This window comes from Gobio gobio (genome assembly GCF_949357685.1).
Source record: "Gobio gobio genome assembly, chromosome: 12".
Classification (NCBI taxonomy): domain Eukaryota; kingdom Metazoa; phylum Chordata; class Actinopteri; order Cypriniformes; family Gobionidae; genus Gobio; species Gobio gobio.
This window is the reverse complement of record NC_137105.1, coordinates 50,715,701-50,738,200: the sequence shown is the minus strand read 5'-3', so window position 1 is coordinate 50,738,200 and position 22,500 is coordinate 50,715,701. Positions and strand designations below refer to the sequence as shown.

The window sequence follows — 22,500 nt, the reverse complement described above, 5'->3', positions numbered from 1 at the left end:
AGACGGATAGATAGATAGATAGATAGATAGATAGATAGATAGATAGATAGATAGATAGATAGATAGATAGATAGATAGATGGATAGATAGATGGATAGATGGACAGACGGACAGACGGACAGACGGACAGACGGACAGACGGATAGACGGATAGACAGATAGACAGATAGACAGATAGACAGATAGACAGATAGACAGATAGACAGATAGACAGATAGATAGATAGATAGATAGATAGATAGACGGATAGACAGATAGACAGATAGATAGATAGACGGATAGAAAAATGGATAGACAGATAGATAGATAGATAGTATATAATTTAGCAGAGTTCTATGGGCTCAGTGTGTTGTTGTGTAATGCTGTGTGTGTGTGTGTGTGTGTGTGTGTGTGTGTGTGTGTGTGCAGTTGGAGATGGAAGAATGGGCTTTCCAGAAGAAGCCCCTTATGATGCCATCCATGTCGGCGCCGCAGCTCCCACAGTCCCTCAAGCGGTGCGTCTCCCTCAGTCTCAGACACACTGATGGCAAGCCGGAGGACAACCTTAAACAACTGAGATTACTTTACAAACACATTATAAATGTTAGAGATGTGTTGCTGAAACACGTTACACACTCTGTGAACTGTAGTAGTGAATTGTGGAGTTAGACCGGTAAACAGTTTATCATCGTTTCTGTGTTCAGGGTTTTGTGGGCGGGGCTAAAGCGGTGGAGCCACTGAGCCTAACACGAGCATAACTAGAGCACATTCACACAACCAAGACCAGACCAGACCAGACCAGACCAGACCTCCTTAAATTCATCTAAAAGATTCATATCTATTGTCTGAGAAATTACTTAAATTTAATGAATAAATACAATTAGATCAGTAAGACTCTATAGCGCTGTGACCAATCAAATCACTAACATTAAAACTCATGGCACAGAAGTTGCATCTGAATTGGTTCAATGACACCAGCATAAATAATGTTCAGATTAATTTAACATTAAAACATCAACATTATTGAACAGAATCCTTTATTCAACCGATTTGTTCAAAGCAGCCGATTCATTTAATAACGAAACATTGCAGAATTTAACAAACACACAGTTTAAAATGTCATTTAATCTTAAAGGGTTAGTTCACCCAAAAATGAAAATTCTGTCATTAATTACTCACCCTCATGTGGTTGGACACCCGTCAGACCTCCGTTCATCTTCAGACACAAATGAAGATATTTTAGTGTAAATCTGATGCTGAGAAAGGCTTCAGATAGGCCTCCATTGGCATTCAGTACATTTACACTCACAAGACCCATAAAAGGCACTTAAAACATCGTTACAAAGTCCATCTCACCACAGTGACTCTACAATAATCTTACGATGCGACGACAATAGTTTTTGTGCGCAAAAAAAAATCTAAATAACACCTTTATCCAACTTGTTCTTGTCTTCCGTGTGTGTCTCCACGACGCATGCGCGAGAATATGACGTTGCGCCGGCGTTCGGGAATCCATGAAATGCTCACTTTAGCCTGATTTTGAGAACTACGCCGAGACCTAAAGCACGATCAATGTAGAATTCAACAGCTGAGACACGCGCGTCTTCCTCTGCTCGTAAACAAATCTCTTCTGGGTCATGTGTCCGAACGCCGGATCTGCGTCATATTCTCGCGCATGCGTCGTGGAGACACACACGGAAGACAAGAACAAGCTGGATAAAGGTGTTATTTAGATTTTTTTTGCGCACAAAAACTATTGTCGTCGCTTCGTAAAATGATTGTAGAGTCACTGTGGTGAGATGGACTTTGTAACGATGTTTTAAGAGCCTTTTCTGGGTCTTGTGAGTGTAAATGTACTGAATGCCAATGGAGGCCTATCTGAAGCCTTTCTCAGCATCAGATTTACACTAAAATATCTTCATTTGTGTCTGAAGATGAACGGAGGTCTGACGGGTGTCCAACGACATGAGGGTAAGTAATTAATGACAGAATTTTCATTTTTGGGTGAACTAACCCTTTAACTTCTTCTTTATTGAATGTTTGTATAAATCAATATCATTTGCAATCATGCTTATATTCATGAAAACAGCTCTCTTGGTCTTGCTTAATTATATTCTATGTTATATTAAAAAAAACGAAATCTCTGAATTTGATGGGCATTTATATTCATTTTGGGCATTTTTGAGACAATGCTGCATTGATTTTGAACCCGGCAGCACAGTAACACAAGAAATCAGATTACAAAGAAGTTATTGATTGCATTTTAAGCTGTAAGTTTTACATCAAATCACATTAATGATGTTAAATCAGACAATGCACCGGCAGTTTAGTGATATCCTTGCAGTTGTGCTCTTGACTGGTCTTGAGATAAAATCCCGAGTCCTCCAAGTCCAAGACAAGACCTCCAAAAAATGGTCTTGAGTACAACACTAGTGGTCAGTGTTAGTAGCCGAGTGAAAGGGTTGTTGAGACTCACGTGTGTGTGTGGACTGTAATCCCTACGTTATGGGGACAAAATGTCCCCACAAAGATGGCAATATCCGAAATCCTCGTCCTTGTGGGGACATTTTTTGGTTCCCATGAGGAAAACATCTTATAAATCAGACTAAGTGATGTTTTTTGAAAATGTAAAAATGCAGAATGTCTCCTGTGATGGGTAGGTTTAGGGGCAGAGGCAGTGTGTGTGTGTGTGTGTGTGTGTGTGTGTGTGTGTGTGTGTGTGTGTGTGTGTGTGTGTGTGTGTGTGTGTGTGTGTGTGTGTGTGTGTGTGTGTGTGTGTGTGTGTGTGTGTGTGTGTGTGTGTGTGTGATGGGTAGGTTTAGGGGCAGTGTGTGTGTGTGTGTGTGTGTGTGTGTGTGATGGGTAGGTTTAGGGGCAGTGTAGGGGGGATAGAATATACAGTATGTATGGTATAAAAACCATTACGCCTATGGAAAGTCCCCATAAAACATAAAAACCCAACATGTGTGTGTGTGTGTGTGTGTTGCAGTTGTTGGACCAGCTGAAGCCCGGCGGGCGTCTGATTCTGCCCGTCGGCCCAGCCGGAGGGAACCAGATGCTGGAGCAGTATGACAAGCTGGAGGACGGCAGTACCAAAATGAAGCCGCTGATGGGCGTGATTTACGTGCCTTTAACAGACAAAGACAAGCAGTGGTCAAGGTGGAAGTGACTTCCTGTCCTCTGTCCCTCTCTCCTCTAGGGCACAGGTGAAGCGGTGTGGTCCGGAGCAGACACAGGCTGCGTTTGCCGCTTGTCATCCCTTTTGCTGCTCCATACCATAATGAACAGCTGCACAGTGTTTTACTTTAACAGCCTGATTTGACCAAAAACCATATTATGATATTGTTTACATTCCCGGTTTGCCATTAACTGCTGGAATGGACTTGAGTTAGCTTTTGTTTTGTCCCCCCCCCTCAAAAATGCTTTCTGAATGATGAAAGCATGAACACATCCAAACCTGTGTAGGCTTGGCATTCGGGCTTTGTTCACTCTGGCGGCTCAAATCCGATGTTTTTAAGGCAGATCAGACTCTAATCTGGTTTATCTAGAGGTCGACCGATAACCGATAAATCAACCGATAGTTTTAAATGGAGACTTAAAATAGTGCTGAACTTTATTACAAACATATAAAAACAGTGCTGAAACATACAAATCTCCTGTACTTTTTTAATATAAAACTATTAATATATTATTTATACCTTGATCATTCATGTTAGCTCATAGCGCATTAGAGAAACAACTTTAAAATGTAAAAATGTATTAGCTAACGTTGAAAGTAACAATGAACGATATTTTTAGATAATGTTTGAAATGGACTCTTGTTGTAAAGTGTTCATGTAAATCCAAATATCTACACAAACGCCATATTGAAATTAGACACATATTTGTATTTTCCAACACTCGATGATTATCTAATCAAAATAACTAAATATGTATTACAGCGACGATCATTTGTTTAGGTGAACATATCATTTTGCGTTCTCATGTCACTAGCTTTAAATATGCACCTTTGCAGCATAACAAATAGCTGGATATAAACTAATAGTTGGTAACAATCAAGACATAAAAATTCACCGACCCAAATGTGTTTGTCACTTTGTTTTAACCGCTTGAAGTATTAGTAATATTATCCACAGCCTCGACGGAAAGCACACTGCCGTTCTCCACTAATGCAGCATCTAATCAATACATTAAAGGTGCTGTGTGTAAGTTTTTGACTGTACTAAAGCATAAAAATACCATGCAAATTAACTGGGTCAGAGATCACAGATTCTACCCGACCTAAAAAGCCTAGGCATCATTGATTTTAAAAGTCATAATGGTGAGATAAAATGTTGAAAATATGATATTAAAAGTCCTCATTTTAGATAAAAAGTCAAAAATATGACATGCTAAGTCATAATTATAAGATACAATGTTGAAAATATGATTTTAAAAGTCCTCATTATTAGATAGAAAGTCAAAAATATGATTTTAAAAGTTTTAATAGTGAGATAAAAAGTCGAAAATACGACATGGTAAGTCATAATTATAAGAAAATGTTGAAAATATGATTTTAAAAGTCCTCATTATTAGATAAAAAGTCAAAAATATGATTTTAAAAGTTTTAATAGTGAGATAAAAAGTCGAAAATACGACATGGTAAGTCATTATTATAAGAAAATGTTGAAAATATGATTTTAAAAGTCCTCATTATTAGATAAAAAGTCAAAAATATAACATGCTAAGTCATAATTATAAGATAAAATGTTGAAAATATGATTTTAAAACTCCTCATTATTAGATAAAAAGTCAAAATATAACATGCTAAGTCATAATTATAAGATAAAATGTTGAAAATATGATTTTAAAAGTCCTCATTATTAGATAAAAAGTCAAAAATATGATTTTAAAAGTTTTAATAGTGAGATAAAAAGTCGAAAATACGACATGGTAAGTCATTATTATAAGAAAATGTTGAAAATATGATTTTAAAAGTCCTCATTATTAGATAAAAAGTCAAAAATATAACATGCTAAGTCATAATTACAAGATAAAATGTTGAAAATATGATTTTAAAAGTCCTCATTATTAGATAAAAAGTCAAAAATATAACATGCTAAGTCATAATTATAAGATAAAATGTTGAAAATATGATTTTAAAAGTCCTAATTTTTAGATAAAAAGTCATAAATATGACATGCCAAGTCATTGTGAGATGAACAGTTGAAATTAGGACTTTAAAAATTCTGAGATAAAAATGAACATTTTTTGGATTTAAAGTCAAAATTATGACTTAAAAATAGAAATGATGATTAAAAGTCCTAATTATGAGATAAAAAGCTGAAATTAGAGTTTTAAAAAGTCTAAATTATGACCCAAACACACACACACAGACATTTAAGAGATGAAATCATGCTTATTCTTTTTTTTAAATGTGCTTTTAATTTTTTGATTCACACTTATAATAATAATATTCACATTATCGTTCTCATTTTGTGCAATATATTTTCCTACATGTGTTTTTACATTTTGAAATCAGTTTTTACAACAGAAATGAATCGATCAAAAACTGACTTTAGCTTTTCATCTAAAACTAAATTATTTTCCTCTCATCGGTGTAAAGCTGCTCTGAAGCATCTGTGTGTGAAAGAGCTGGAGAAATAAAGCTGACTTAACTTGGTATTAACAAAACGCTATTGGCTGTTTTAAAAAAGGGGAGGAGCTTCTAACAGCTGGAGCCGTTTCAGGGCAAATTACATCAACACATTGATTAATGCTGCGTTTAAAGCCTTTAAATCCGCATCTGAAGCGTCAAAACAAACTCCACAATGTTTTATTTGGCCTCTAGAGGCCGCTCTCGTCCTGTATAATGACAGCGGACACTTCTCAGCCGCTCTGACACAATCAGACGGATCTTCGGTTATTATCGGTCGACCTCTAGCCTTATATACAGCAGAAGTGAGTGTGTAAAATAAGTGCACTGTCTGAGTCCTCTTTCACCAGAGTCCTGGGCCGTTCTTCATACGTCGCTAACTCAGTTAGCCGGATTTGATTGTTGACGATTTGGCATGATCTTGGATTGTTTGGTTCTTCGAAGCTCATCCTGGACTTGTTGTCATAGCAACAGCTCCGTAAGCTTAAACCTGCTCGAGCGGCTTATTTCATGTAAACAGGATTAGATTAATCTCGAGGTGATACTTAAAATCTGTCCCAGCCACTGCTACTTTATTACAAGAGTGCATTACTGAACCAGGGGCAATAATAATCATTTTAAATAATAATATAAAAATGTTATATTGTATATGTATATGAGAATGTATAATGTTGTGTATAATACTATAGACACAGCCACTTGATTGAGCGATTTATTTGTGATGGAATAATTACTTTATATAATTTTGTTTTTATTGGTTTACACACATGCTGTACAGTTAATCTGAGCCGTGCATTAAGTGATGACGGATATTATGGGATGGCTTGATGCAGCGCAAGAGAGGATAATTTGATCTTGACTCATAAGAAACTTAAATACGGTCACGTTACAAATCTGCTTCAAATTGAATTAAAAATTAAATTACAACATTGAAATTAAAAATGTAAAGGGTGTACAAATACTGTATAAAATCGTGAATATAAATAATTGGTAATCATGTTTAAAAAAAACAAACAAATTTATCTATTATAACTTTTCTGTTGGTTTGGTGGTTTGGCTGTTTCCTTATAAAGGTTCAGAAATTCGTGGTTTTTTTTTTTTAATTTGTCAAGTTTTTTGCCAGGTGGCTTTTTAATTATATGATGTCATGACGTTGCTGTCTTGACGCCAGCCAATCGCTGCATTGCTGATCGTGGTTTCGAGTATCGCTGCATCCGCCCTCTTCAGGGAACACAAGAACGCGCAGTAATCTTAGATCATTTAATCCAGATATTTAAATCCAATCCGCAAATTCGTTTGAAGAACCAAATTAGCCAGAGATCAGTTATCACGATTAAAAGATCTGGGATCTGTCAAATCATCTCAGATGTATTAAGCGAGGTACGAAGAACGGGCCCCTGGAGATCGGATTTGATAAACGTTTTGCGTGCAGTTTGAACACAGTCAAGCTGAAACTAATTCCTGCACGAGTTGTGTTTGTCCGCACGTCGCTGGAGATGTTTTGTGTTGTTATGAATCTTTAGTAACTTTGTTTTCTCTCTGCTTTTTGTTACAGGGATGAACTTTGAAAGGATGATCTGGCAATACTCATCGCACCACACACACACACACACACACACACACACACACACGCGAACGGACTTCACCGAGGAGAGCTTGTATAAATGCTCTATTTCCGCACCCGTGACAGTCTGGCGCTCGTGAACGATGGATGTATTGATCGGATTCTTTTATTTAAAAAGGAGAAAAAGTGGAAAATCGGGCTTTGTGCTGAGATCTGTACGCCTGCAGTTTGGGAATTGCGTGAATGCAGTTTTTGTTTTTTTTTGTGTTTCGTTTGGACGTGCAGGTGCTTTTTCTTGTGATGACTTCAGTATTAGTTGGATTGCTGGTGCATCTCAGCGGCCGTTGGGCTGAATCCGGCCTGTTATTAAAACATAACTCACTGCTACATTACGTGTAGGGATCTCTTTGCTCTGCAAATCCATTTTAATAGTAGCGGCTTGTGTTTTCAGCTGAAGCATGTGCGCTGGATACGTTCAGCAATAAGCCACGAGAGGAGGTTTGACCAGGGTTATGGGATGCTAACCTCTTTAACCGTGGTCAGATCAGTATAACACCGCCTCCAGTGGCTTTATTACAGCAGAATAAACCCTCACTATTATTCCTGGACGCTTACCAAATAAATACACAAAGTTTAGCTCAAATATGTATCCTGCCGTCAACCAATCACAATCAGGTATTCTCACTGTAAAATAATACCTTTGCTTTCACAACTTTTTATCATTTGGCAATTAATGAATTGGATAACAATATTTTGAGTGTTAAACCGATCTCTAAACTAACTCAAATGTTTAATTTCAGTGAACTCAAAACTGTAAGGCGATCACTTGCTTTTTTTAAGTTAAACCAACAGTATTTTTTTACAGTGAGAGAACAGAATGTACAAATTGTGTTTATAGCAACAGCAATATAATAAAAGACGCCAATGTTCAATAAAAGGCTACGTTTATTCATAATTGTAAGAATGTAAAAAGAAAAGCAACTCTTCTGGCGAGTAAAAAAACGTCTGGACTAGTTTAGCAGGGTTTCCGCGGGTCTTAATTCAGGGCTCGACATCAACGCTTGTTAATGGGGCAAGTGAAAGAGAATTTTACTTAAACTCAATTTACACACTGCAGTAAAAATGTGGAGTTTATTAATATTTATAACATATGATACAGTCGCAACGTCACATTACCAAGAGTGCTGTTTTCCTGAATACCATCATGGTTGAAAACGTGACACTGATTTCATATGACAGTTCCATAAACAATTATTAACATTAAGTCACTTACATTTCAGATGCAATATTGAGTGTTTTTGTTCGATTTCAGCAGCAAAAATAGTTCCAAACAAAGATCACAGCAGAACCATAACGCATCTCACAGCAACATGTGTTAGTGAATGATTCAGCGTTTGAATGAATCTGTTGAATCAAAGATTCAATTAACTATTCGTAAACGACCGCCTCATTCCTGAATGAATCATCTGTTTGAACGAATCGACTCAATGACTCGCTCATTCAGACGGTCACCTGCCGCCCCCTACTGGCGGTTACATTATTTCCGACTTTACTTATTTGTGTTTTAAATATTTTTTCAATATAATCTCATAACATTTTTTTAATGCAGGTGTAATTTTTCAGTGTAAATTATTTAATTTGATTGGTAACAGCCCTATAGTGTCTTCTTCTAATTTCATTTATTGATCAAATTTAAGAATATAAAAGGAAAGCTGAAGCATAGCCTATATTTAATAAGATTAGGGGAAAAATGCCCTTTATAAAAGGTAAAAATATCACAAATATGCAGAATTAAATATGTCAAAGCTGATTGAACACTGGTGAGAATATTGCTTCAGAATAAATTATTTTTACAACACACAAAAAAAAATCTCATTTTTTCCGGACAGGCAAATTTTTTGTGAATGACAGATTTACACGTGAACAAGCTTAATGTCGAGCCCTGCTTAATTTGACCTTCCACAATTTAAGGCCTTAAAAATTTCTTGAATTGGAGCAGAAAGTCTTAAATTCAATATCATGACATTAAATTAGGGCCCTATGATTTCTGCGATGCTGAAAACGGTACGGAGAATCCTTTCATAAAAATGGCATTTACTGTATAATACAGAATTTGTCAAAATTTGGATGAATAAATAAAAAATCTGAACTCTTAAAGGGCCAGTTCACCCAAAAATGACAATTCTGTCATCATTTACTCGCCCTAATGTCGTCCAAACCCGTAAGACTTTCTTACATCATATAAAGCCATCGAGTCTCATTAGAACATCTGGAGAAAAAAAAACTTTTGATTCATATGGATCAGTTTTACAATCTCTATCTGAAGCGTCAGTGGAAGTTGCTTAGACTGTCAATGGAGGGACTGAAATCTTTCCCATTTCATTACAAATATCTCCATTTGTGTTCTGAAGATGATGAAAGTCAGAAACATTAATTTAACCATTAAAGCAGAGTCCAGAAAATTTTAAAACAGAATAAACTATAAAAAATAAAACGGATTTCATAGGGCACTAATTTTAATTGCAAAATTAAATTGCATGCTCTACAAAAAATGGATTTTTGTTTTCCAGTACAAATTTAAAAAATCCTTAAATCCAGATACACTTAATGACATGCAAAATGAAGACATTAACTCTTGTTTTCTGAGAAATTGAACAAAATTAAGTGTGTTTGTGTTTAAAACAAGAAGTGTCTTTCCTGTAGCTCAAACACTAGAGCGTGGCGCTAGCAACACTAGGTCATGGGTTCGATTCCCAGGGAAAGCAAGAACTGACTAAATGTAAAATGTGTACTTTGAATGCAATGTAAGTCGCTTTGGATAAAAGCGTCTGCCAAACGCATAAAGGTAACAAATATCTCATTTGGTATGAAAATAACTTGAATTAAGTTGATATTTGTTCTTGTTTTAATCATAAAATCACTTTCACAAGATTTCTTATCTCAAACTTTTAAGCTGTTTTTTGTCAAATGAATTAAAGAGTTATGGAGATCTGTTGGGAATTGTATTCTCAAACTTTGAAGCGTCGCTAATACAGCTCATTGTGTACATTTAGAGAACATTCATTAAACCTGCAGAAACCCTGTTTACACTTTTAGAAACACATATCCGTTACTTTTTATTTCATTTTACAAAGCAAAAGTAGCTTGAATCGCTCCTTTCCCAACCACTAGAATATATAAATATCTTTTACTGTACTTTTGTCTGGTTTTCCAGTGCAACTGTATAAAGATTCATAAATCAAGATGCATTTTTTGCTAAAAAATTTTAAAAAAAATTACGATTTTTTAAAATCAAGTTAATGGTTAAAACAAGAGCAAATATCTGCCAATGGGCTCAGAAAAAAGAGACGTTTTCATAACTCGTTGACAGATCATATGTGTTCTTGTTTTAAGCATAAACTCACTTAATTTTGTTCATTTGACTTCATTTTACATTTGCATCTCAAGTAAATGCATCAAAGATGTTTAGATATTTGTGTTGGAAAACAGGGCAGAGGAAGTTGTTTTTTTGACTATGAATTTAAGACATTCCGCTCTTTTTTTTTTTTAAGGCCTTAATTTGTGTAAGGGCGAATCAAGGCCCGCAAAAACCCTGCTTTTGCCCTTTGACCTTGACATTCTGCCTAACCTCTCAATCCGGCAGGCTTGGAATGATACGAGTATATTTGGAAGTGCTGGCTCGTATGTGCTTCACTGCAGAAGTCAGAATAAGCTCGGCTGTATTATCTGTGGTGTGTAAAGGCCCTCTCCGATCCGCAGCGCTGAGCTCAACCTCCAGTGGTCACTTTGATTGTAAGTGGTTCTCAAAGCCAATTCTCTGTGCATGTTTGTGTGTTACCTGCACGCACAAACAGTGCTTTAACGAATAAACTCACTGCTAAGCAATGATCTGTTCACTCTCTCGTCTCTTCTCACTGAATCTCACCGTATGAAATGATGCCGCTAATTGTTTTCATTGTGTGGATTGGCTTCACACGTTCCTTCGGGGGATCCAGAAATAAAATACCATTTGTTTTCTCCAGTAGAATTTTAGCTATCATATAATGTTTCTAGAAATCGAGATATAAACTCGTAATTGCGAGAAATAAGTCGTAACTGTGAGAAATAAACTCTGAATTGTGAGAAATAAACTGGAAATTGCAAGAAAAAAAGTCGGAATTGCGAGAAATAAGTCGTAATTGTAAGATATAAACTCAGAATTGTGAGAAATAAACTCGGAATTGTGAGAAATAAGTCTCAATTGTGAGAAATAAGTCGGAATTGCGAGAAATAAGTCGGAATTGTGAAAAATAAGTCGGAATTGCGAGAAATAAGTTGGAATTGTACGATATAAACTCAGAATTGTGAGAAATAAACTCGGAATTGTGAGAAATAAGTCGGAATTGTAAGATATAAACTCGGAATTGTGAGAAATAAACTCGGAATTGTGAGAAATAATTTGTAATTGCGAGAAATAAGTCAGAATTGTGAGATATAAACTCAGAATTGTGAGAAATAAGTCGTAATTGCGAGAAATTAGTCGGAAATGTAAGATATAAACTCAGAATTGCGAGAAATAAGTCGGAATTGTGAAATATAAACTCAGAATTGCGAGAAATAAGTCGGAATTGTGAGATATAAACTCGGAATTGTGAGAAAAAAGTCGTAATTGCGAGAAATAAGTCAGAATTGTGAGATATAAACTCAGAATTGTGAGAAATAAGTCGTAATTGTACGATATAAACTCGGAATTGCGAGAAATAAGTCAGAATTGTGAGATATAAACTCGGAATTGCGAGAAATAAGTCAGAATTGCGAGAAATAAGTCGGAATTGTGAGATATAAACTCGGAATTGTGAGAAATAAGTCAGAATTGTGAGATATGAGATAAACTCGGAATTGCGAGAAATAAGTCGGAATTGTGAAATATAAACTCAGAATTGCGAGAAATAAGTCAGAATTGTGAAATATAAGCTCAGAATTGCAAGAAATAAGTCGGAATTGTGAGATTTAAACTCAGAATTGCGAGAAATAAGTCAGAATTGCGAGAAATAAGTCGGGATTGTAAGATATAAACTCAGAATTGCGAGAAATAAGTTGGAATTGTGAAATATAAACTCTGAATTGCGAGAAATAAGTCGGAATTGTAAGATATAAGCTCAGAATTGCGAGAAATAAGTCGGAATTGTGAGATTTAAACTCAGAATTGTGAGAAATAAGTCGGAATTGTAAGATATAAACTCTGAATTGCGAGAAATAAGTCAGAATTGTAAGATATAAGCTCAGAATTGCGAGAAATAAGTCGGAATTGTGAGATTTAAACTCAGAATTGTGAGAAATAAGTCGGAATTGTAAGATATAAACTCTGAATTGCGAGAAATAAGTCGGAATTGTAAGATATAAACTCAGAATTGCGAGAAATAAGTCGGAATTGTGAAATATAAACTCAGAATTGCGAGAAATAAGTCGGAATTGTGAAATATAAACTCAGAATTGCGAGAAATAAGTCGGAATTGTGCAATATAAACTCAGAATTGTGAGAAATAAGTCGGAATTGTAAGATATAAACTCAGAATTGTGAGAAATAAGTCTGAATTGTGAAATATAAACTCAGAATTGCGAGAAATTAGTCGGAATTGTGAAATATAAACTCAGAATTGTGAGAAATAAGTCGGAATTGTGAAATATAAACTCGAAATATTGAGAAATAAGTCGGAACTGTGAGATATAAACTCTGAAGTTTTTAAAGCAATTTTACATTTATTCCAAAATAACGATTTAATCAATGTATTTTATTTGTGAACTGATGTTCAGCTTTTCTTTTTAATAGTCCCTTTAAGGGTGCAGTGCATCTAGCGGTGAGGTTGTGAATTGCACTCGTCCACCCCTCCCTTTCGAAGCGCACAGAGAAGCTACGGTGGCCGACACAGGACAAAGATGTTGTCGTCTGAGACCGTAGAGAGTGACTAGCGCTCTGTAGAGCAGTTTGACGGTTTAGAGCTACTGTAAAACATGGTGGCACAAAATGGCGGCTTCACTGTAAGAGACCCGCGATGTGTGTAGATAGAAACGGCTCATTCTAAGGTAATAAAAACATAACGGTTCATTATGTAAGTTCTTTACACACCACTGAAAACATAGTATATTTTATTGCATTTCTGTCAATAGAGCCTCATAAATATTACACACTGCACCTTTAAAGCCCGGGATACACTGCACGATTTTAGCAATCCTATAAGATCATTACAAATGACACAGATCTATTAAACTTGGGTACGACATGCATGTAGACTGTATGATGATGACACCTATTTACTCTTAGGCTACGATGCACGTTTCTAGCGTCATCAGCGTGCGCTAATGGTAAAAAGACCATTGCTGTGTTCGAAATCGCCCCCTATACCCTCATTCCCTACATTACTCCACTAATATAGTCCACTTGAGGGAGTGAATGAAAACAAGTGAGTGAATTCGGACACTGAGTGCATTGGAAGGGCTGCCGTTTTTGCATAATTTGTAGGCTACTGTTTAATAATCAGTTGAAGCGTAGCAAACTAGCAGCTCCAGAAAATGAAAAGATTTATCTTGAACTCTCATGGAAACTAGCATGTATAAAACACAATTATACATTTTAATAATAATCAATAAAAAAGGAATGTATACCTGCTGTAGCCACATTGGAAAAGCGGTTTGGAAAAGCGGCGGCCGCCATCTTGTGGTCAGAGGCGGGAAATTATTCGACGAGCGACTCTCACAGTGCATATTCTCTAGCTTTTGAGCCTACATTATTCATAAACATAATAAATACATGGATTTATTATGTCTATGATATCATTTGTACACTCTGACATTATTGCAGTGAATTGTGGGATTAAATGAGTGCACTCAATAACGTCCACTATAGTTTCGGACACCATTACAAATGGCTGTCTCCTCAAATAATGCCATATTTAAGGGTATAGGGGCGATTTTGGACACAGCCCGTGATAATCACACTTTGGTAGTTGTAGTTTGTATGTATGCTGATTGAATTATAGAGGAAGAGGAAGGGAAACGAGCGTGAGGTAAGCAGTTTTAAGTTTTAGCGCCAATGTCGCGTTGATTTCAAGTCGCATTTTAATTGGCTGATCAGTAGGCGATGGTCATGCACTATAATCATTATGATCCCAACATATAATAATTGCTTTAATGAGCTCATTGTTTCTCCCTAACTGAATAGCCTACATGATGTTTGCTAACTGCATGATTTGTGTTATCTTAGAACTGCACGTTTTTGACTTGGACACATCACTCCAAATTATAATATAGAAACATGCATAGTATCGTGAAAAACGCTATACAGATAAATGTGAATTGAGCTGAAACATCATTAGACCTTGATCTGAAACTTCGCATGCCTTTATGTGTGCACGGTTTCTAAACCAGAAGAAAAGTCTGGACACTTGTATAGTTGGTCCACATTTTAATAGATTTTTTCAAATGTATTTCTCCAAGAATATTTAAATATAATGTGGTATTTTTTACAATCATATATATTTTACAGATTCAAAACATTTTTGCACAATTACACTGATTATAGTGAGCAATAAAAACCACATCAAGTCCTAAACAGATATTCTCCAATATAAGGCCATATTTCTGAAACCAAGGAATTCTTGTCGTGGTCTGTTTTCAATTGTAAAGTTGCAATCTAGGACTTTAAAGATGGCACCAATACTTCTAATAATTAAAGCTGCATTCCCTGGCCTGGACTGAGATTCATAGAAAACACGTGTTCATGTAAGGATATAGAAACAGGACTATTAAGGCTGAGCATATTTTCAGACATTCTCCCGAATGAAACAGAAACATGTTCTGTGATAGTCTCATTTAAGGTCATACAGACGGAAATCAGGCTTATGGTGTGTATCATGCTGCATTAAAAATAATAAAGCTAAATCCAAATGTTCTCACTTTAAGGACAATACTCTCCAGGAGGCAGCGTTTGGACATACTATCATCTACATCTTTAAACCACAGTAACCTTTGTTGCGGTCACATACATCTGCATCATTGCAAACCCCAAATCTTCCATTATGCAATGGTTTGTGGGTAAAATTAGACACTCCCTCACCACCAAAAGTTACAAATGCACATTTTATTTTTACATTTTCAAGGTACCATGATTTGAAATTGACTTAACCTAATTTGGCATACTAGAGATAGTTGTCGTTTTGCAAGAACACTTCCCAATAGGCTCATTCCGTGTCAAATCAAGTAAATTTCATAAACTTCCCCGGCTCAAATTTTTTATTTTGTTAATATCTTTTCTCTAGAAAGACAAACATAAATAGTGAAGAAAGCCAAAATATTAAATGTCACCGATGTATATTTACTGAGTAATCCACTGTTTTGTAGAGGACTTCAAAATTGTCATTTTGACTCTGGAGCCAAATTGGCGGGGTGTAAAAGTTACTTTAGAAAGATGGCAGCAGTATTATTTTATTTTCACACAGAGATTGGTAGCTCTATTAGTTAAATCTGTTGACTTTATCAATCTTTGTCACATTATTTCTCAATGGTGATCGTTCAAAAATGGGAAAAAAGCACTTCTTGTGTTTTTTTTGCCTCAAGTTTGCATGCCTGTAACTCAAGAAGTATTAAAGATATCTTAATATCCTTTTAGATTCTGCTTCTTAACAAACTTTTCTTTTGGTGTTTTCATTTTAAAGGCCCTTGATGGTTCAATCCCAGAGATATGGAGAGCCTAACGCGACTCCATGAGTATTTTCAGTGGTCAAAAACCAAATAACTACCAGCTTTTTAAAAAAGTTTTGGTTCTTGACCATTGAAAATGGGTCAAATTCAACAATTTAGGACATGGATTCACATTGGGGTCCCAATATCTATGGGACTGAACTATATAAGGCCTTAAAAATGAAGATTTTCCGGAAAAAAAGTGTATTAAGAATGAGAATCTAGAAGGATATTAAGATAATTTGAATACTTTTAGAGTTGCATGCATGCAAACTTTGGAAAATGAATATTTATGGCACTCAGACAGGAATGTTCGATGCAATTGAGCTGATAGAAAAACATATACACATTTCTAGTTTCAACATTATTTGTTCTTTAAATGTTCCTCTTTAAAATAAAAAAGTGTCAGCTGTATGCAAAGTGACCCACATCTGGTTTCTGAGCACTGAAAATGTGTGTAATTTACTCATGGAGCCACATTAAGATCTCAATATCTCTGGGATTGAACCATCAAGGGCCTTTAAAATGAAAACACCCAAAGTAAAGTTTGTTAAGAAGCAGAATCTAAAAGGATATTCAAATATCTTTAATACTTCTTGAGTTACAGGCATGCAAACTTGAGGCAAAAAAACACAAGAAGTGCTTTTTTCCCATTTTTGAACGGTCACCGTTGGGATATAATGAGACAAAGATTGATAAAGTCAACAGATTTCACTAATAGATCTATCAATCTCTGTGTGAAAATAAAATAGTACTGCTGCCATCTTTCTAAAGTCATTTTTACACCCCCTAATTTGGCTCCAAATCTCCGGTGAAAATGGTCATTTTGACCCTCCTCTACTTGAGAGTGATTACTCAAGTCAATACACATCTGTGACATTTACTCTTTTGGCTTTCTTCACTATTTATGTTAAAAAATATTAACATAAATTTGAGTCAGGGACCAATAGTTGACACAGAAGGACCCAATAATCAATAGATCAGTGGTAGTCAACCCTGCTTTTGGAGAACCACCTTCCTCTAGTTTCATCTTAACCCAGCTCCAGCACACCCGCCTGTAGTTTGAGTAACTCTGAACATCCTGGTTGTGTGTTGTGTGTGTTTTATCAGGATTGGAGGATGGACGTTCTCCAGGGTCGGGCTGCACCAGCCGTTCGTAAGTTCTCACTTAAACCACAACGTAAAGTCCAGACTATGGGCTTGGTAGTTATTAGCTGGTTTGCAACTAATGACATTCTGAAATTGAATGAGGAGCCACAAATAAATAGTTATAAAAAAATAAGAAATTACATTTATTATGATTGATTCAATTTGGCATGTAGACAGAGGCGTTGAACTCATAATGTTTGTAAACGAGTGTAAATCATTTATGTCTTAAAGGCACAATATGTAAGATTTTTGGATTAAAATATCCAAAAACCACTAGAACAATGATATATATTTTGTTGACTCGAGTACATTATCCCAAATGTTTCCAAGAATGTTAAAATCCAGAGAAATAAGTGATTTTAGCTCGTCTGACAAAATAAAAGCTCCTCTGCTCTCGAGCCGTGTGTCGCGCTCGTCTCTCATTAGCAATCTCGTTCACACTACAGTAACGCTCATAAATCTGTAATATATTCGCTCATGAATATGATTTCTGCCCGAGTCCTGACGGATTCTTTCCCACCGGCTGTAGAGGTGAAGACGACGACTCCCATGATTCCACGAAATCAAGGCGTCATCGAGCTACACCTTAGCGACCTCTAGTGGCGAAACTTGCATACTGTGCCTTTAAGGACTGAAGTCTGAGGGCGTTTTCACCCCTACCTTGTTTGGTCCAGATTTTCGGACGTTTCAGTTTGATCCGAATCAAAATGACAGGTGTGAAACCTCCCCTGGACCACAATCCGGACCAACAGACGAAATTTGGTCCGACAAAAAGAGATCGTCTCAGTTCGGATCAAACTGAACAAAGGTTCGGTTCGTTTCTAGTGTGAAAGCATTTTCTGTATGGTTCGGACTTTCAGACCATTTACAGGAAGTTCCTGTTTATGTTTAAATATTATAATGTTATTTTTAAATTCAATCTAGGCTACATTGATTATGAAAAGTGAAAAGATGCGCAATATGTCAGAAGATGCCGAAATGATTTTGAATGATTTCGCTTAGAAAGCCTTTCTTTAATGTGAATTTCGTTTTGTATAAATTGTATCTTAATTTTAATCAACGTTTAATCAGATAATTGCCTGGATTTAATAAATAAGAAGCAAATAGTCTATAGCAGACAATAATTGCGGGAGCGATCACATGCTTTACACATGAACTGGAGCGCGTCTCAAATAAACCGAAACTCAGCAGATACTCGTCTCACAAACATGAGAAATATGTGTATATAAAGCTTGAAATGTCCACTTTTAAACGTAACGAAAAGAAAATAGTCGAGCAATGCGCACTGTTCAATAGTGGCAACGATATGCATCCGTTCGTTCATTCTTGTCAAAAACGCTGACGTCAGGCATTTACAAACCAATCAGTGTCCAGATGCCGCCACATAGATGATGATGAGTGGACGCAAGTGTGTAATGTACAGTTCTTTAGTGCGCTCGCATAATTGCAATGTGAAACCAAACCAAAACTAACCGAATGTATAAAAACATGAACATCGGTTCGGACCTTGGTGCGGACTTTCAGCTGTGAAAACGCCCTCAGTCAACTAAGCTTAATGGTGCAATGCAAAACTATTTAGTTGTGTGTAAGATGTCATTTAGGCTACGTTCACACTGCAAGCCTTAGTGCTCAATTCAGGTTCACTGCTCAGATCGGATTGTTTTGTATAGTTTGGTTAGTTTAGTAAATGTGGATCATGAACAGATCGGCACGCGCTAGAGAGCGATAACAATAGCAGTTTTACTTGCAGTCTGAACGCAGCCGCTTTATATCACTGACGTACAGCTGGTGCATCAGGGCCGGCTACTCCTGATTCTCTTGACAACTCGCACATCCTCTACTACACACAGCCATGCACACACACACACACTGCAGCAGAACGGAGGGTTGATTGACAGGTGGCGGTTCTGCTACAGATACATGCCGTTGATGAGGTAATCCGACTCTTCTGTGGTGAGAGGCAGAGCTTTCTTCAGTCTGCGCCGCACGAGCCACAGCCTGCAGCCCACCATCAGTAAGAGCAGAGCGCTGATGAGCAGACCCAACGCCAGGGGGAGGATCGCACCTACACACACACACACACACACACACTTGAGAAAACACACACACACACACACTGTACATAGTGCTCATGAAGTAAAACGTACCCGATTCAGGAGGTGGGTGTCCTTCCAGGACTCTATATATTTTAGACGCTGGCAGTGAATCCTGAGACTCTAGGAGAGGATTGTGCAGTTTTTCCTTATTGACTGAGGCCATGAGAGCTGCACATGGGAGAAAAGCATTTTTTATCATTACATGTTGAAGCCATTTAGATAATACCAGGACATTTAAGGAGTCTGAATACCTCACAAGGCATGATGAGACACTAAAACACAAGGTGACACACTGATTTTCTTCTCTGAAATCAAGTGTGTATTATGGTGCGTTCACACCGGGCGCAAATGACGCGATTCGCGCAAGTGATTTACATGTTAAGTCAATGCAGAGACGCGAATAGGCATTATGTTAAATGCAAGTTTATGTGTGATCAATAATACAAGAGTATAAGTAAAAGGTATAATAAGCTACACATGAAATAAAGCAAATAATTCAGTCAAACATTCAAAGTCAGTGCTAGTCGGCTACAACGGTAACGTAAAGTTATAGCCTAAAAATAAAAAAGTAATGAAACTTCCCTTTGCCCTCAGCCTAAACGATTTGCCAGGGAACAAATTATAGATCCATGAGACAAAAGATCGCCCGTTTCATCTACACAAGACGAATTATATCTCATGTTTAGCCAGCGGCAGACGGCAGAAGGACTGGCCGAGGAAAGGCTGATCTCGCCGGGGTTAATGAGCACTGCTGATCCGCTGGAGCTCACAACTCCAAAAACGCCAGATAAAATGTTCAAATAGGTGCTCTCTTTATAAACAAACCACAGATTTGAGCTTTAAACAACTACATTATCGCCTGAAAAAGTCTTAAAACTACGTTTTGTCACACATTAACAGTAGATTTTAACAAAAAAAGACGTGTAAACACAGCCCATGTCAGCCATTTCTCAACGAGATGAGCCGCTGGCAGAAGCCCCGCCCATGAGGCGAATTCACGTCTGTTGTGAAGTGAATGTCACACGCGAATGAAGCGAGTAAACTCAAAATGTTCAACTACGCGCGAATAGCGCAATTTATTTGCGTCATCCGCGTCCGGTGTGAACGCTACATTCGATTTACATTGTTTAAATAATTTGAAACAAGATTTACAAGCTTTATGGCGGCGCATTATCTGCTGAAAGAGCCACAGACACAAGGGAATACCGTTTCCCTGAAAGGCTGGACATGGGCTCAACAATGCTTAGGTAGGTGGGACCTGTCAAAGTAACATCCACATGATGGAGGACCCAAGGTTTCCCAGCAGAACATTGCCCAAAGCATCACTGCCTCCACCGCCACGCCTTCTTCCCATAATGCACCTGGTGCCATGTGTTCCCCAGGTAAGCCACACACACACCCGGCCATCCACTGATGTAGAAGAACACGTGATCATCAGACCAGGCCGCCTTCTTCCATTGCTCCGTGGTCCAGTTCTGATGCTCACGGGCCACTGTTGGTGCTTTGGGCGGGGTCAGGGGTCAGCATGGGCACTGGTCAGCGGCTGTGCCATACACAACAAACTGAGATGCTCTGCTCTACTTAGTTACTTTTTAAGAAAAGTAATGCGTTGTTACTTTTGCGTTACTTTTTCTCACCTGGGCTGGGCTTGTTTTTTTTTTTTTTTATTAAAAAAAAGTTATATTTTTGTGCAATGGTAAAGACCTCTTCATACCAAAATTGAAATAATAAGCCTCAGGCTGAGGTAAAAATGCAAATTCACGCATGAACAGTAGAGGGCGCAGCTCTGCTGCCATTCTGGATAATGGAAGAATAGGACGCAGGAGAAAAAAGTTTTACCAATAAAAACAAAAAAATCTAATCTAATTTTCATCATCAAAGGTCAGCAGCAAGACATTGGTAAATTAAATTTAAAGGTAGATTATGCATAAAAATAGTTGTTTTATTTAAAGCTACACTGTGTGATATTTTCCCCCATCTAGTGGTGAAAAGGTATATGACCATCCAGTGAATATTAGTTTCTGTTCCTCTCAATTCCGATTTCGTTTTAACTCCTACGGTGGCCGATTTAGTCCAAGATTAACATGGCTTCCAGTTCGACCTCGTCCACATTCGACACGGTGCCATCGAGTGTTAAAACGCCAAAGGCGAAGCTTGAATTTACGGGTATGTCCCTCTGTGGCTAATGTACTTTCAAGATGGAGGAGCAACATGGCGACCCGCATTCGAACCCCTCACCCGTATGTATTTACAATGGCATATTATAAACTTACGAGAATACTTTATTACTTGAAAGAAGTAAATATACATTAATGAGCACATATATTTCTGAAAGAACTAAGTGTTTTTAGCTAAGAATAACCTAAAAAAGTTAAACAGTGTAGCTTTAACATTTAATTATTGGAGGTTTGCATAGTACTCTGATTTTGCATTTGACTGATTTTAATCATTTTCTTATTGTGCAAGTGAGATAAGGTGGTGAAGAAGAGATCATCAGTGTTATTCACTTCACCTGGGGTGTAAGATTGTTTCCTCATGGGGAACTCAATTTAAGTGTTCACAGTGACACGAGTGCCCATGAGTCTGTGTGCAGTCCCCACAGGGATAGAAAAACATGTACACGCTCACACACACACACACACACACACACTGATGTTGTTGTACATACATGTGTGTGTCTTCCTGCTGGGTACTGGAGTTGCCGTCTCCTGGTGTTTTGTTGCTGCTGAAAGACGGCAAAACAATAATTTTTAGAGTCACTTCATTCTGAAAGCAACACGTTTATCCAGAGTTGGTGGAGTCTCACATGGTTTCTGGACGCACTCGTTCACACAGTCAGACTTCTGGAGGAAGTTGTTGTGGTTTCCTTTGCAGCCGCCGTACTGGAAGTGCTGGCAGTCTCCCGTTTCAGAGTCATAATACCAGCGCGGGAAAACACCTTTACACGGGCCGGCCACTGGGGGCGCTGCACAGGGATCTGACACACACACACACACACACGCGTTTGCTTTCTACACACTATCATGTTCCTAGACTCTAGACATACAGGTCTTGACGCCCAATTCCGAGTGTGTGTGTGTGTAGGCATGTTTTTGTGAAATATCAGGACACAAATGTGTATAATGACATGGGTATGACAAAAAGAGGGTGAAATATGAGGACGTTCCCCATGTCCTCACTTTTCAAAATGCTTATAAATCACAGAATGAGGTTTTTTTCACAGAAAGTGAACTGTGCAGTTTCCTGTGATGGGTAGGTTTAGGGGCAGGGGCAGTGTGTGTGTGTGTGTGTGTGTGTGTGTGTGTGTGTGTGATGGGTAGGTTTAGGGGCAGGGGCAGTGTGTGTGTGTGTGTGATGGATAG

At 37.4% G+C, this 22,500-nt stretch overlaps 2 protein-coding genes and 1 long non-coding RNA gene across 7 annotated transcripts in view; 2 read left to right on the top strand and 1 right to left on the bottom strand.

Moving 5' to 3' along the window:
- pcmt (protein-L-isoaspartate (D-aspartate) O-methyltransferase) overlaps window positions 1-11,066 on the top strand; it is a 21,457-nt gene extending 10,391 nt beyond the window's left edge. Inside the window, exons 6-9 of one of the 4 annotated variants that reach the window (XR_013817676.1) lie at window positions 409-494; window positions 2,969-3,138; window positions 7,170-9,122; window positions 10,730-11,066. Coding sequence is in view for 2 of the 4 variants with exons in the window: in XM_079831838.1 (XP_079687964.1) it covers window positions 409-494; window positions 2,969-3,138; window positions 7,170-7,182 (269 nt within the window). In the remaining 2 variants the exon portion in view is untranslated. Of the gene's footprint in view, window positions 1-408; window positions 495-2,968; window positions 3,186-7,169 lie in introns of all 4 variants that reach the window. The other 3 variants (XR_013817677.1, XM_079831838.1, XM_079831837.1) reach the window with 3 other exon arrangements.
- Window positions 11,067-12,177: 1,111 nt separating this feature from the next.
- LOC307135414 lies at window positions 12,178-15,105 on the top strand. The gene is made up of 3 exons (XR_013817684.1): window positions 12,178-12,385; window positions 12,514-12,663; window positions 12,788-15,105. It is a non-coding gene; the product is annotated as an uncharacterized lncRNA (long non-coding RNA).
- A 1,358-nt stretch (window positions 15,106-16,463) lies between these two features.
- Window positions 16,464-22,500, bottom strand: part of lrp11 (low density lipoprotein receptor-related protein 11) — a 36,780-nt gene continuing 30,743 nt past the window's right edge. For both annotated transcript variants that reach the window (XM_079831824.1, XM_079831825.1), the window contains exons 6-9: window positions 21,945-22,115; window positions 21,807-21,863; window positions 19,190-19,306; window positions 16,464-19,107 (exon numbers count right to left, since the gene is read on the bottom strand). In XM_079831824.1, the coding sequence (XP_079687950.1) occupies window positions 18,953-19,107; window positions 19,190-19,306; window positions 21,807-21,863; window positions 21,945-22,115 (500 nt within the window). In that variant the 3' untranslated portion in view covers window positions 16,464-18,952. The remainder of the gene's footprint in view (window positions 19,108-19,189; window positions 19,307-21,806; window positions 21,864-21,944; window positions 22,116-22,500) is intronic.